This window comes from Phyllobates terribilis, unplaced genomic scaffold (genome assembly GCF_046119375.1).
Source record: "Phyllobates terribilis strain yellow unplaced genomic scaffold, ASM4611937v1 Scaffold_1__5_contigs__length_1240528914, whole genome shotgun sequence".
Lineage (NCBI taxonomy): Eukaryota > Metazoa > Chordata > Amphibia > Anura > Dendrobatidae > Phyllobates > Phyllobates terribilis.
In genome coordinates, this window is record NW_027362761.1 from 1,148,505,448 (window position 1) to 1,148,520,978 (window position 15,531).

General features: G+C 50.8%; 1 protein-coding gene across 4 annotated transcripts in view; it reads right to left on the reverse strand.

The window, feature by feature from the left end:
• The window catches only part of STK32B (serine/threonine kinase 32B), a 481,347-nt gene that overhangs the window by 181,646 nt on the left and 284,170 nt on the right, over positions 1 to 15,531 (reverse strand). For all 4 annotated transcript variants that reach the window (XM_073648385.1, XM_073648355.1, XM_073648366.1 and 1 more), the window contains one exon: positions 479 to 516. In XM_073648385.1, coding sequence (XP_073504486.1) covers positions 479 to 516 — 38 coding nt within the window. The remainder of the gene's footprint in view (positions 1 to 478; positions 517 to 15,531) is intronic.

A 15,531-nucleotide genomic window follows, 5' to 3' on the forward strand; every position in this document is an offset into this window, starting at 1 on the left:
AAACACTGATTTTAGCAAAACTATAGTAAGCAGTTCAGTAAGTGATACATCGCTGGAGTCAGGGGCTCTGTCTCTACATTATGCTATTCTCAGAATAGATGGCATAAACCTGGTGAAATGTGTTACGGGATCTTAAAGTGCTGCTTGGATTGTCTGGAAGGGCTTATGCACAATGCATAGACCTTCTGGCTGCACGGTTAAGGTTAAGGCTACACCCAGACTTTTTGTATTTAGGTTCTCTTTGTTTCCGCATTTCATAATTGTATTTATCATAAGAGCAGAGAAGCAAAATTACCGGAAGGCGCCTGTAATGGGGTCCATCTGGTTTCTGTCATGGCGTCTGGCATGAAAACTTGATTAATCAAAATTGAACAGCTTTTAATTACACAATGAAATCCGTTTTATCTTCATGAAACCTGCGAACCCTTTTACAGATAGAAGGGTCTCTCGCATATACAGCAGCATTGAGTTTACTCACCATGTTCATCCAGCAGGATGTTATCTGGCTTGATATCCCTGTAAGAAAACAGAGTAAAATATCCATCATGTAACAGATTTGTATCAGAACATGTAATATACACTTCTTAATCTAATATATGTGAATTTACACAGTGTCATTCTAGTGAGTCCTTCTGTGTTTTGTAAAGCATGTTCTCACACGTCAGTTTTTTTCAATCCCCATTCCCAATTTCGCTTCTAAATCTTCAAGTAAAAGGGAACCTGGCAGCTGATACTTGATCAAAACCAAAGAAATGAGCCGGAGCACAAGTTGGTATCAGTGCAATATGTAAGGTGCACGTTCACACTGTGGCCATTTAACAGACAAAACTTAGGATAAAAGCAAATACCCTGTAGTAAGTACATGAGTAGTAATAGTACATGTGACGCGCCCCTGGGCCTGTGTCGCGCTGCGTTGCGCACGCGGGAGCCTACCCGGAGCCGGATCAGTGGAGGGTTGTAGTCTCGTGGCGGTGACCCGGTCCGTGCCCAGGGAGTCAAACTAGACGGCAGTCTATTAGTAGTAAATAGTTGATGACTACGCCACCCGTTGAGTGCAGCCAGGAAGCTGCTGCTGCAGGGCAGACCGCTGAGGCCGGTGGTAGGATTGTGCAGCGTGATAGTATAACCCCCAACGGGAGGGGTATGGCCTCAGGGCAGCCGACGTGGATGATGGGGGTAGCAGGAACCACTCAGAAACGGTACGGTGTAGTTCAGGGTCTTTACTGGTAACAACGACAGACCCTCCCGGAGTACTTGCTAGCAAACGGGGCCTGGTCAGTCTTTGAGCAGATGGGATCTCCCCTGGCCAGGCGTAGTTGTAGGCCTCCCAAACTGACTGTACTCTTCTGGCTACCTTGCTAGAAGCTGATGTAAGTAGCCCACGTCCCTGAGTGTACCGTGTGGTGCTCACCCGTATGGCCGGTGACTCGGGGCCTTCTAATGGCTTCCGCTCCACGATGGCGGTGCTGGTCCCACGCGTGTGACCGTGCCTTCGGGCTTCTGGGCCAGAGGACCTGAAATCCCCTGCCTGACGGATTCTGCTGCTGGGTAGGAGTTAGTCCCCACAGCCTCGGACTCCGGGTCCGGTAAAGAATCTTCTTAGTCAGGGCGAGCTCTGCAGCTGCCAGCCCCTGACTCCTTGTAACTCTGCTGTTTCCTATGCTGCTTCTTGTCTCCACTCTCCTTGTCTGACTCACCCTGCCTCAGCCCCGGGTTTATACAGGGGAAGTTCTTCCCCTCCCAAGACTGGGCAGGAGGTGTGGCATGCACAGGATCCCTGACCAAAGGACCTCCCACCTGCTCTCAGACATAACATTACATTACTGTGGAAAACCAGACCCCTGGGGTGCCACATTCCCCCCTAGTGAAATTTAGTACTCCGGGACTAAACACATTTAGAAAAACATAACAAAGTATAACAATAACAATACTATAAGAAAAACACATAAGATGGTTACGGCGTGTCCGCAACCGGATGCAGTCTTTGAAGAAAAGCAAAGGTGTCCATTTCACCAACACAGGGAGACGTAACCAGGTAGGGGTCTGTCCTACCCCGAGTCCTTAACAGTCTCTAGTCCATCCTGGGTTACGCTCCAACTATATACAAGGATTCCCGGTAAATCCACCAAGGTTTCCTAAAAACAACTGGAAACACAAAATTATACACAAGCAACAATACACAGATAAACATAAATAAAACTATTTTTACACTTCAAATTCTCCAGCGTGCGGGTAACTGGCCTCTAGTGGCCCTAGTGGACCTACGGAGCTGACTGTCTGGCCCTGAACTACAGGGTGTAGGAGCTGTCAAGGGTAAACTGGGCAGCTGTCTACCGGCTCTTTGTCTCACTAGGGGTACAGCAGGCTCACTATAAGCAGAGGGTTGATTCTCCTGTTCTACTCGTGTGGAGTCTTCTGCCTCCTGGACCGGCTGTTCTTCCAGCTCTACCCGTTGCTCCGTAGGTTCTTGGGATGATGGTTGGAGGAAGGTGAGTACGGGTACCACAACTGCACCATTGACTTGAGTCCAAGACCGAGGGAAGTCCCCGAGCACGGTACTAACCATATCTTCCCTTTCTCCCACGGGTCGATGGTCTTCTTGTTCCTCTTCAGGGTTCCTCAGTTGTTCGGGACACTTCTTCAGGTGGTCCCGGGATACAATGGCTGTGGTTTCCCCTCCGTCTTTACTGATGGTACAGACCTTCGGGTTCTCGTGGCTTGAGGGCAGTACGGTGTACGGGTCCTTCTCCCACTGGTCATCCAACTTGTGGAGCCGTCTTTTCCTCTTCAAGACCTGCTCTCCGGGTACCAGGGGAACAGCGGGAGCATACTGGTTGTAAGTCTTCTCTTGTCTTTCCCTAGCCTGACAGAGACTTCGCTCCACGCTCTCTTGTACTCTCCGGTACTGCTGCTGCCTCTCTGTGTCCCAGTCTGTTTCTGGTGAAGTGTCCTCAGGTGTCAGGACTCCCATTTCCAGGTCAACAGGTAACTTACCAGGTCTCGCCCTCATTAGGTAAGCCGGGGTACAGTTGGTGGAACCTACCGGGATGTGGTTGTATAGGTCCACCAGATCGGGCAACTTCTCAGGCCACAGACTGCGTTCTTCCAGGGGCAATGTTTTTAGAAGATCCATTACCACCTGGTTCATTTTTTCACAAAGTCCATTAGTTTGCGGATGGTAGGGTGTCGTCCTTATCTTCCGGCAGCCATACAGATTGCAGAATTCCTGGAAGACCTCCGCTTCAAAGGCAGGTCCCTGGTCCGTCAGCACTTGGTCCGGGTACCCGTGTGGACGGCAGAAGTGCTGCTGGAAGGCTCTAGCTGCTGTTTGAGCCGTTAAGTCCTTGACGGGGACGACAACCAAGAACCGGGAGTAATGATCCACGATGGTTAACGCGTAGACGTAGAAACTTCTGCTTGGGGTCAGTTTTACATGATCCAAGGCTACCAGTTCCAACGGTTGCCGGGTGACGATGGACTGCAGGGGAGTCTTCTGGCTGGCCCGGTCTTTCCTTCTCAGATTGCACGGGCCACAGTCTCTGCACCACTTCTCGATGGTTCCCCTTATGCCTACCCAGTGGAACCGCTCGCGCAGCAGGAACTCCAGCTTTTTCCACCCGAAGTGTCCAGCTCCGTCGTGGTATGCCTCCATCACCATGGCTGCGTCTCTTCGTGGCACCACTACTTGCCAGAGTAGTTCATGCGTCCGGGAGTTGACCATTCTGCGGCACAACTTCCCCTTGTAAAGGAATAGTCGACTCTTCTCCGCCCATAGTTGTTTGGCTTCCTCCGGAGCGTCTGGTTCAAGGCGAGCCTCCGGCCGAGTCAGCATCTCCTTCACCAGTCGGACGGCAGGGTCGCTGTCTTGCGTTTCCGCCCAGTTGTAGTGGGGTAAGGGGTTCAACGTAGCAGCCTGCTTACCCCTTACCCGGTGGGAATACTGGATAGTCCCATGACGGTGGAACGCAGGGAGTTCAACTTCTTCCAGTCCCTCCGGATCTTCTCCTTCGTCCGGCAGGTTGGGCATCCTGGACAGGGCATCCGCGTTAGTATTGGAGCGTCCTGCCCGGTATTTGATTGTGAACTCGTAGTTGGACAGACGGGCCATCCACCTCTGCTCCAGGGCACCGAGTCTTGCCGTGTCCAGGTGTGTCAACGGGTTGTTATCCGTGTATACGGTGAACCGGGAAGAAGCGAGGTAATGCCTAAAGCGCTCGGTGACTGCCCATACCACGGCCAGGAACTCTAGCTTAAATGAGCTGTAATTCTCGGGGTTCCTTTCGGTGGGTCGCAGTTTTCGGCTGGCATAGGAGATTACTCGTTCTCTCCCCTGCTGAATCTGGGACAGTACGGCTCCTAGCCCGATGTTACTGGCGTCGGTGTAGAGGATGAAGGGCTGGCTATAGTCCGGGTACGCCAAGATTTCATCCCCCGTGAGGGCCATCTTCAGCTGGCGGAAGGACTCTTCTTCTAGCTCTTCCCATTTGAAGGGCGGCTTCTGGTTCTTGGCCTTTCGGGACTGGCCTATCAGGAGGTCCTGCATAGGCGCTGCCTTTTTGGTGAAACCGGGAATAAACCTTCGGTAGTAGCCTACCAACCCTAGGAACTGCCGCACTTCTTTTACGCTGGAGGGGCTTGGCCATCCCTTAATTGCGGTGATCTTATCGGGGTCGGGAGCCACTCCGTCAGCGCTCACCACGTGTCCCAGGTATTGCACCTTTGGTTTCAGGAGGTGACACTTGGAGGGTTTCACCTTTAGGCCGTAACTCGCCAGAGCTTCGAACACCTCCGCCAGGTGTTTCAGGTGGTCCTCATAAGTTTTGGAGTATACGATGACATCGTCCAGGTACAACAGGACCGTCTCGAAGTTTCTGTGGCCCAGACAGCACTCCATTAATCGTTGGAAGGTTCCTGGGGCGTTGCAGAGTCCGAACGGCATGCAGGTGAACTCGCTAAGTCCCATCGGGGTGGTGAATGCGGTCTTCTCCCGGTCCGCCTCTGCTACAGGAACCTGCCAGTACCCGCTAGTGAGATCCAAGGTAGAGAAGAAGTTAGCAGATCTTAAAGCAGCCAATGACTCCTCTATCCTTGGTAAGGGGTACGCATCCTTGTGTGTGATACGGTTGATTTTCCGGTAATCTACACACATCCTCATGGTGTTGTCTTTCTTTTTGACTAAAACTAGTGGGGCTGCCCAGGGGCTACAGCTATCCCGGATTACCCCAGCCTCCTTCATGTCTCTAAGCATCCCCTTGGCGTGTTGGTAATGTGCAGGGGGTACGGGTCGATACCTCTCTTTTATGGGAGGATGATCTCCCGTGGGGATGCGGTGTTCTACCCCCTTGACTCGCCCGAAGTCTAACGGGTGTTTACTAAACACTCTCTCATACTCTTGAACCACCCGATAGACTCCTTGTTTCTGATGTGAGGGAGTGGAATCAGTACCCAAATGTAGTTGCTGACACCAGTCCTCCATGTCTTTCTTAGAGCCGTTACCTTCCTCCGGGTGAGATGGAGGCAAGGGTTCCACAGACTGTATAGAATTTTGATTAGTGGTATATAATTTGGCTAGCGTGGCATACCGGGGCAGGTACACTTCCCTCTCCCCGATATTTATTATGCGAATGGGCACCCTCCCATGGCGTACATTGACCACCCCCCGTGCTGTCAAAATGGTGGGCCTACTGTCTGAGTAAACTGGTTCTACCATTGCCTGGTAATCTCTACCTCTCAGACCAATAGCTGCCCGGCACCAAATCATCATTTCACTTTTTGGGGGCATGGCAATAGGAAAAGGGTCACACATTCTTACGCTACCAATCTCACCGCCGGAGAGTTCCACTTGTTGCCGTTGCATCAGTGCCCGGATCTCTTTCTGGAGCACCCGCTGCTCGCCGGAGCTGGCGTTCTTGGCAACCTGCTGTAAAAGGAAAATCACCTCTGCAAGACAATTTTCAATTACCTTAGTTCCTAGAGTTATTTTTGGGTGACTCTCATGTTTATCAATATCTACAATGATCAGTCCCTGTGCGGCCAGTTCGACTCTACCGATTTTGAGGGTCACCTCTTTAAATCCGATCTGTGGCACGGGCTGGCCATTGCTGGCGATGATACTCAAGTCGTCGTCAGGGTAGCGGGTAATATCCGAGTCATTCCAGTACTGCTTGAAGAGCACGTACGGGATGGTGGTGACCTGTGACCCGGTATCCAGTAGGGCACTCATGGGAATGCCATCCAGTACCACAGGCAAGACTGGACGTCCTCCCACATATCTGTCGCGCCAGTTCGATGGGCCTGGTGATCTTTTTCCTGGGGGTTGGCCCTCTACCCCAGGTTGTGCCCGTTTAAAGAACAGTACCTTTCCATATGTCCGGGTTGATTGCAGCGGCGGCAGATGGGTCGTCCGTCCTCGCTGTATCGGTCACTGGGTCTTCCTCTGGCCGGTGGGGTCCTCCTTGGTCGACGCCACGGGATGTCCTCCGGTCCGGATGCCAGCTGGATCTTCCCTGGGGTGGAAACCTGTAAAGACTGCACAGTTCGGGTTAGCGCAGCAACGCTCTTAGCTAGCTCTTGGACCTGATGGTGTAGGTCTGGAGCCGGGTCATTGTCCAATGCCTGCGCATCAGCTCCCACAGGCCCTGCCGACAAGGGCGCCGCCTCCTGGTGGTAAGTGATAGCTGGGCGCCTGTGGGTAACAACGCCACCCGGTGCTGGTTCTCGGAGCACCCGGATAGCTCTATCCTTGAACTGTGCAAAGTCCAGATGGGGATCCTGTAAGGCCATTGCCCGCAACTGGGTTCGGTGGGCATTGCAATATAAACCCTCTATAAATTGTTCAGTCAATAGCCTGTCCTCGTTTCCCACCCCATCAGGGTCGGTCTGCTTTATGGCCCTCAGGGCCTCTTGTAGGTTTAGTGCATAGTCCCTTATACTCTCATGCGCTCGCTGCTTGCACCCGTAGAATCTAAGCTTAATCTCGGCTGAGGTGCGGGTATCAAAGGTGTCCTTCAGCCGGGTTAGTATCCCTGCGACAGTCTTCCTCCCAGGTGGCCAGGATTTTACTTCCCTTTTGGCTGCCCCGGATAGTTGGGCCACCAGGATGCTCACTTTTTGCTCTTCTGTGAGGGGGTACACCTGGAAGAGGCTATCCAGCTTTTCTCTAAAGTCATGCAGGGTATGTGACTCCCCTGAGTACTGGGGTAGCCAAGCTGCTCCCGGGATATAGGGCATGGTGAAGGGCATAACTGCAGCAGCGGTAGCGCTGGCGGGGGTTGAGGCAGTGAAGCTCTCCTCCGTATCCGACATCTTCCTCCCCCCTAGTGGACCGTGGCCTACCTTGCGATGATCCTCTTCCGTAGGCCGCGGCTCCGCAGTGGATAGTCAGGGTTGAGGACCTTCCGTCGCGCTCCTGTGACGTCGGCGTCTGCTGGGCTCCTTCCAGGACCTTACGCAACGTCCGGACGTGAGGCGGGGCTTCAGTTCTCGCGCGCTTTCGGAGTCCACGCCCCTCTTCTTCCCGCGCGGCGTCCTCAAGATGGCGTCCAATGGCGGGAAAACTCCACGGATGGCGGGAAGAAGGTCGAAGATGGCGCCGGATGGCGGGAAACCTTCACCACTGGTAAGTTTGAACAGTCTTTGCTTTTCAGGCACGCAGTACCCGGTGGTTGCGGGCACGAAATCCTGCCGACTACGCCAAAGTTGACGCGCCCCTGGGCCTGTGTCGCGCTGCGTTGCGCACGCGGGAGCCTACCCGGAGCCGGATCAGTGGAGGGTTGTAGTCTCGTGGCGGTGACCCGGTCCGTGCCCAGGGAGTCAAACTAGACGGCAGTCTATTAGTAGTAAATAGTTGATGACTACGCCACCCGTTGAGTGCAGCCAGGAAGCTGCTGCTGCAGGGCAGACCGCTGAGGCCGGTGGTAGGATTGTGCAGCGTGATAGTATAACCCCCAACGGGAGGGGTATGGCCTCAGGGCAGCCGACGTGGATGATGGGGGTAGCAGGAACCACTCAGAGACGGTACGGTGTAGTTCAGGGTCTTTACTGGTAACAACGACAGACCCTCCCGGAGTACTTGCTAGCAAACGGGGCCTGGTCAGTCTTTGAGCAGATGGGATCTCCCCTGGCCAGGCGTAGTTGTAGGCCTCCCAAACTGACTGTACTCTTCTGGCTACCTTGCTAGAAGCTGATGTAAGTAGCCCACGTCCCTGAGTGTACCGTGTGGTGCTCACCCGTATGGCCGGTGACTCGGGGCCTTCTAATGGCTTCCGCTCCACGATGGCGGTGCTGGTCCCACGCGTGTGACCGTGCCTTCGGGCTTCTGGGCCAGAGGACCTGAAATCCCCTGCCTGACGGATTCTGCTGCTGGGTAGGAGTTAGTCCCCACAGCCTCGGACTCCGGGTCCGGTAAAGAATCTTCTTAGTCAGGGCGAGCTCTGCAGCTGCCAGCCCCTGACTCCTTGTAACTCTGCTGTTTCCTATGCTGCTTCTTGTCTCCACTCTCCTTGTCTGACTCACCCTGCCTCAGCCCCGGGTTTATACAGGGGAAGTTCTTCCCCTCCCAAGACTGGGCAGGAGGTGTGGCATGCACAGGATCCCTGACCAAAGGACCTCCCACCTGCTCTCAGACATAACATTACATTACTGTGGAAAACCAGACCCCTGGGGTGCCACACATGTACTTAGTTAACACTATGTTGTGCAAGTAACTCACTCATATACAGGTAACGGGAATAATTAAGCCTACAACACAGAGAAGCCGCACTCACACCCTACTGGTCCCTGTACAGACAAGACAATCCCTAGTCGCATATAACTAAAAAAACACCGCCTCGGACCTGGCTCCCTAAAAGACCGTCAAGGTGTTTCTTGTACGAACCAGAATATAGGCCTCTGTGCACAGCTAACCAGTAGAGGGAAAGTGTGCAGAAGGATATGAGGACCCAGGGTGAGGAAACTTAAAGCATATGCACAAAGAGTAAATAAAGAGAGTGAAGGAGAATAATAAATGAAACAAGAATAACCTCCCACCAACCTAACTAAGGAGAAAGGAAAGGTGGTGGGAGGGCAGGCAAACAAATACACAGCAGAAACACAAATGGTGTTTAAATAGCAGGGAAAATCCCTTTCCTTTAGGGCTGAAACTCCATAGCACTAATCCATTTAGAAGTATAGCCAGCAAGGAAGTGTAATGAAGAATATGTATAGCCCAACCCAGAATGTGATAGGGCAACCAAAACAGAACAATGGAAAACACCTGAAGAGGAGAGCAAACCTAGAAAGGAAAAATAAAGACAATAAGAACCATCAGCATAAGGACTGGGAAGAAAAGGGCAATAGATCACCAGGGAAGCAAAACTCTGCAGAACACAGCAGGTTAAATCCTGCACAGTCTGGCAGTACCTCCCTATAGCCAGGTGGAGACTCTCCAGCCACAGGAGGATGCAGCAGTGCTACAAGAGGCAGTTCAGCGCTGTGACCTGACATAGGGAGGAGCAGAGCAGTGAACACAGTGAGTAGGATGGCACTGAGAATACGTGCGTGTTACTGGCATGAGATTTTTACTATGGTGCTGGATTTCATCCCTTTCCCTTTCTTCCCCTCATCACTATGTTAACAGTGAGTTTTCTTTTGCTCCAAAAACTCAGCAAACACAAGGATGTGTTCACACTGAGTTTTTTTCTACTGAGTTTTTGCAGTGGAAACTCTCTAAAAGATCCCATGAGGAGTTAAAAAAACATGAGTTTTGATTAGGTATGTGCACACAACCTCTTTTAGGTGTGAGACTGAACAATACTTGTGGCCCATGGAGGTGTGAAATTGAACAATTCCTGAGCAACTCAATGGCAGACCATAGTGTAAAAGTAAATAGTGTCCTACAAACTCAATTCTCTACCAGTGTCTTGGAAAAAGTATTCCTGAACAATTCACCTTCCCCCACTATTACATTTGTAATTCTCGTTAATAAGGTTTCACATATGTCTTGCATTGGTGACCTGTGTTCATGCTTCTGTGGTGGAAGTAAAGCTGAACTTTGGGATCCTGAAAAACGCACCAATACCTGCGTTTTTCATGCAGCTTCTTTCATGCCAAGAGATCAGGTTTTGCTGCAGAAAAAAAATGCTGAAAAAACGCCTAGTGTGAACATAACCTTAAAGGGTGTCTGTCACACCCCAAAATGCATTTTAAATGAGCTACTCTGTGATATAGGGGACTGAGGTACTATAAAAATTATACTAGCTCTGTTTCTGAATGATCATTGATTGCTCTCCGCCCTCTGCTCTTCTCTGTAGCTGCTTATTACACTTCTGGGTGTATTAATGTAGAGAGCAGAATCAGCAGAAGAAATTGTGGCCGGGCACATGCAGTGTCAGTGCGCATGCACACACAAGAAGACAGCATTCAGAGTGCTCTGGGAAGTAGGCAATGTCAATCAGAAGCTGGGAAGGCTCCCAATATGCAAATGAGGTGGCATTGTGCAAGTAACAGGTGTAGAGTTAAAATAATATTTATAGGGGCTAAGTCCCCTTATATCACTGTAAACTCAGGTTAACCAACCAAGTTTTTCAAGCATAAGATGCTTAAGGAAACACTGGCTTTTTTTTGGAGGCATATCTTGTGGCTGTTTTTGGTCATTTCCTTGGTTCGCTGGTGATATTTTTGAAGGGCTTTCCCATGGTTTTTGTGATTTCTATTTTAATGTTGTTTTCTAGTGATGATCGAGCACTAAAATGCTCGGGTACTCGTTGCTCGGGTCGAGCACATTGGAATACTCGGGTGCTCGACCCGAGCAATGAGCCCAATGTAAGTCTATGGGAAACTCGAGCATTTTTCAGGCGGCTACCCCCGGCGGTCTGCAGAGGGCCTAAAAATTGCCCAAATCGATGGGAACAGTGCTCAAATGACATGGGAACAGCATGGGGAAGACCTCTGGAAGCATTTCTGACTCCAAGGTCACTGCTGTCAACAACGTTGTCAGAGTATTACGCCACTTCTACGAATTCACAATAAAACATACAAAAACGAAACCAAAATGGATTTTCCTGGGAAATTTGTTAAGGAACATCCTTTCCAGGGTAATGACTTGTATATAAGGCAAAATAAATAACCAAAAACAAAAATACTCCTCCACACCTTGGGCTATGTTCACACGTAGCGTTTTTGATGCGTTTTTGCACTTTTGCATTGCTTTCAACCAAGACAAATGCATTCACCTGGAAATGTCATTTTAACATTTTACAATCTTATCTGGCCATGTGGTGTGTGACACATCATCAGACACATGCATACAGTGCTGAAAAGACATGAGAACAGCATGGGGAAGACCTCTGGAAGCATCTCTGACTCCCAGGTCACTGCCTAAAAGTGTCCCCATCATAAGTGATCCTTGGCGCATGCGAAGATGCCTCCCGCCATGCACCTGTCATTGCAGACTTGCAACAATCACCGTCCATGTCCTTGTCCCAGTGCAGCGTTCAGTTGTCCCTACCCCATTCCTTGGAATGCAAATGCAAGTATGCAGCCAGCCACCCACAACATTACCCGTGCCCTCCCCAGTGCACTTACTGGGAAGGACCGCCTAACCACAAACACGTTGTAAGGCAGCGCTAGTCATCATACTGGGGGATACTCGCTGCACCAGGTCAATTAAAGCACACATGCAGTGTCTTTCTGGTTTTTCACAATGCAGCAGTTTATTATTTATCATAAACCGCTTATCACACATTTAATGTCCACGAGCCTTTCCAGCGACAGACATGTCCACTTGGCTCCATTTACAGCCTTCAGCAAAATAACTATAACAATGTCAATATATAACAATGTCCATATGTAACAATGTCCATATAACGTACCGCTTTTACCTTTTGCCGGGTCTTAACGGTTTCGTTCTGCCACCGCTGTGGCTTTTAGGCTTCCCAGGTGGGGGTCTCCAGCCCTCGTACCTTCGAAGGCTACTGGTATGTCTTCACACTTAACTTCCAGCCTTTGCCTTTCAGGACTCTTGTCTTTCAAGCCTCTGCCCTCCAAGGCCACTGGCATCGCTTACACAGCTAAGGATCCAGCCTCGACCTTTCAGGCTTCACCAGTCTTCATACTAACGGTGTCCCACATGGGAGCAGGCCTCACGCCTTACACACCCTGTCTCAAGACTACCAGGGTTTATATATCCTGTAGTACACACCCACAGGACCTGTGCTGATGTCACAGTCATGTGATCAGACATTCTGTGTGCACAGGACCTGCACTATGTCACAGTCATGTGACCAGTCACCTGAGGGGGTGAGGTACATGGTCAGCCCAAAACACATCCTGGACTATTACAGTAATGCCAAGCAAGCCGCTGCATTACATATCCCCCCCTCTGTTCAAACTTGTGGAGTTGAACACATGATATACACAATCACCTTATAACCCACAGTTCACACCAAGACCATGTACTTGACAATTGCGCTGCTCAGCCCCTGGAACATTAGTCAACAACATTACCCCATTCCTTAGGGACCTACCATCTGTCATTGTCACTGACTTCGTCAAGTCACATTTCTGGGTCGTAACTTTGTCAGACCTTCCCTGCTCCCAGCGGTCAGTCGTAACCTTGTCAGACCTCCCCCGCTCCCAGCGGTCAGTCGTAACCTTGTCAGACCTCCCCCGCTCTCAGCAGTCAGTCGTAACCTTGTCAGACCTCCCCCGCTCCCAGCAGTCAATATAGCAGTGTGACTCACATGACCTGGTATCTAAGGTCCGGTTCGACTCCGTACTGTCCCATCCTCTATTGGGTCGTTTGTATGGGCCACTCAACCCTGAGTTTCTCGAGGTCTCACTACCTCTAAACCCATGCCCACTACTCTCAGGATATCTTGAAAGGTCCCTAACTTCAGCTGTAGCTGTCCTGTTATTTAGGGGGCCCTTTCTCTGTCTGGTCTCACAATTGCTAGACGGCTGCCATCTTCTGCTGCTCAGATGATGCTGTCTATCCACTCGCAGTCTAGCAAGATTCAACTGTTCTACCTCCCGCAGGTAGGTCACTCGGTACTCCATCAGCATGCGCACATATGCAAGACTTTCCTCAGTTCCTACAGCGGAGAATGACACCATGCCGTCTTCATCTGGTATCCAGTCCTGACGATCACGTGGACTGCTTACTTTCACCACACCAGACTTCTTTACCATCATCTGCATGGCTCAGCCATTCCTCCCAATGAGCTTTCTCACCAGAACATGAGGCACCCGGATGACCTCTTCCCGCAGACTGTGAGCTTTTCTCATAAGCTCCAGTTGTCTAACGGCTTGTTCCGTCTTCAACCGGAGAAACCGCTTCGTGCGAATACATCGCCAGTGTATGTCACTTAGGATCGCCACCCTCTTCACTGTGACTTCGGTCGTGGACAGGACCACCAGCTGTTTAGCTTCTGAGGTCGAGTACACCTCACAGGCTCCCACGGCCTTCTTAAACTCTTCATGCACGGACTCACTGGTGCACTCTTCTCTCAAATTCTCGGGTACATCTATGAGGCATTTGTACCGAGACGTTTCTGTCTCACCAGTGGTTTCCAGACGATTAACCAGCTCAGGTTTCAGGGACAACTGACTTTCAGCTTCTTCACCCTGTATGCTTCCCCTGAGCTGACTCACAGCTACAACTTCAAGAATTTTCGTCTTGTCCACTTCCATCTCATTTTTATCTTCTGTTGACACACTCTTAGCTCTCCTCAGGTCCACCTTCTCATGGTATAAGGGAGTGAGTGTAACTTTTTTTTCCTTTTCCTTCTCCAAGGAGGCCTCGTTCACTGAGTGATACTTTGCCAGGCGACTTTTGAGCTTGAAAACTTCTTCCTCTAGCTCAGCTACTCGCCTCTCAGCAGCCCATCTCTGAAGCTCTTCCGGCTTCAACTGCTCGTTTAACAGTAGAGTTCTCTCAGACCTCTCTGTCTCCAATGCGCCCACTCGGCTCTCAACAGCCAGTCTCTCAAGTTTCTCTTGCATTAAATGGGCTTGTAGCGACTCCTTGAGCTCCTTAATCTCGGCTCCTACATCCACCGAATCACCCGAGCTCGCATTATTCGAGTAGGTATTTTTTTCATACCTCCCATCTCCTGTGGCCAACTCCTGGCCCTGGTCTGTGGCTTCTCCGATAGACTCCTCCATCTGTTTCCGCTCAGCTTCCATCTTGCTGACTCTTTCCTTAAGGCACGTCTCTGCCCTCTGGAGATTATCACAGAACGTCTGCAGCTCCTTCACCTGAGCTTCCAGACCTAGGGTCTTTCTGCGGACATCACCATTTTCATCACGGGTGTCCTGCAGAGTGGTCTCAACCACTTGGCGCATGTGTTCTGCACCCGCCTTATCATCCTCTAGCTTTTCTTTAACCCTGAGGAGATCCTCATAGTTTCTTTTAATTTGTTGCAGTTCCCCACTGCGTTCACTATATTCCTTCTTGGATTCACACAGCTCCCGGTTGAACTGTTCGCGCAGTCGTTCTAGGTTTTGTTCACGCCCAGAAACTTCATCCTGCAGCGCCTCCTTGAGGGCAGACAGCTCTAACTGTACCAGAGAAAAGCGACCTTTCACCTCGCACAACTCATCTTCACACTCTGCTTTGTCAGCCTCCAATTGAAAAACCTCCTCCTTGATTTTGCGGCGGTCCTCCTCTATTTCGTAGAACACTTCCTTCCATTGGTTAACCTCCTCGTCGCTTCCCTCCAGGTCTCGCTGCAAGTTCCTCACAACCTGGTATATTTTCTGCTGTTCAGACTCCAGGTTCTGCTGGTCTGAGGACACGTTACCCAGGTTTTCCCTTAGTTGCTGCACGTCACTCTAATACTGCTGCCTGATAGGCTCCAGCTCTTGGTCAGGACTGGCCGCCTCCTCTTTCAGGGCTGTCAGATCCTTCTGACTCAGTACTGTACCGGAGGTTGCTACTGGCAACGTCACCTCCTCTTCTTCTAAAAGAGGATCCAAACTCGGAATAAAGGCACACAGCCTTGCATTTTCTTTATTTGCCTTTTCAGCAAAATCTACAGGAGTAACTTTTTTGTGGCCCTTACGCCGTCGACGACGAGAGGGGGACTCTCTCTCCTTGTCTAGCCCCTCCTGACTGACCTCTCTTTCTACTTTCATAGTGTCACCGTCAGCTACGGGGTCTGCGTCACTCCCTATGGTGTCGTGGACCAACAAGTCACCTGCCACTTTGACGTCAACCCCTTCTACTGGAGCTACCCCGTTATCAACGGTCAAATCGTCATTTTTAGGCGGTACCAACCCACAACCAGTAACAAATTTTGGTTTTCTATACTCTACGCTCTTGTGAAAATCCGCCCCTTTTTAGACTCCGCCCCCTTTTGAACAACAACACCGGTAGGGGAATTTTTGCAATAGTCTTAGGACCCAGTTCACAACATCTCTTACCACCTCCCCGGGCACTCTGGGATAGTACCGGCGCCACAGGAGAACTCAAGGAATGGTCCGCTGCCGCCTTTCTGTAACGGGCCACCAGCTCCTGCCCTTCCTGCACCACGACCTGTTGTCGTTTCTCCC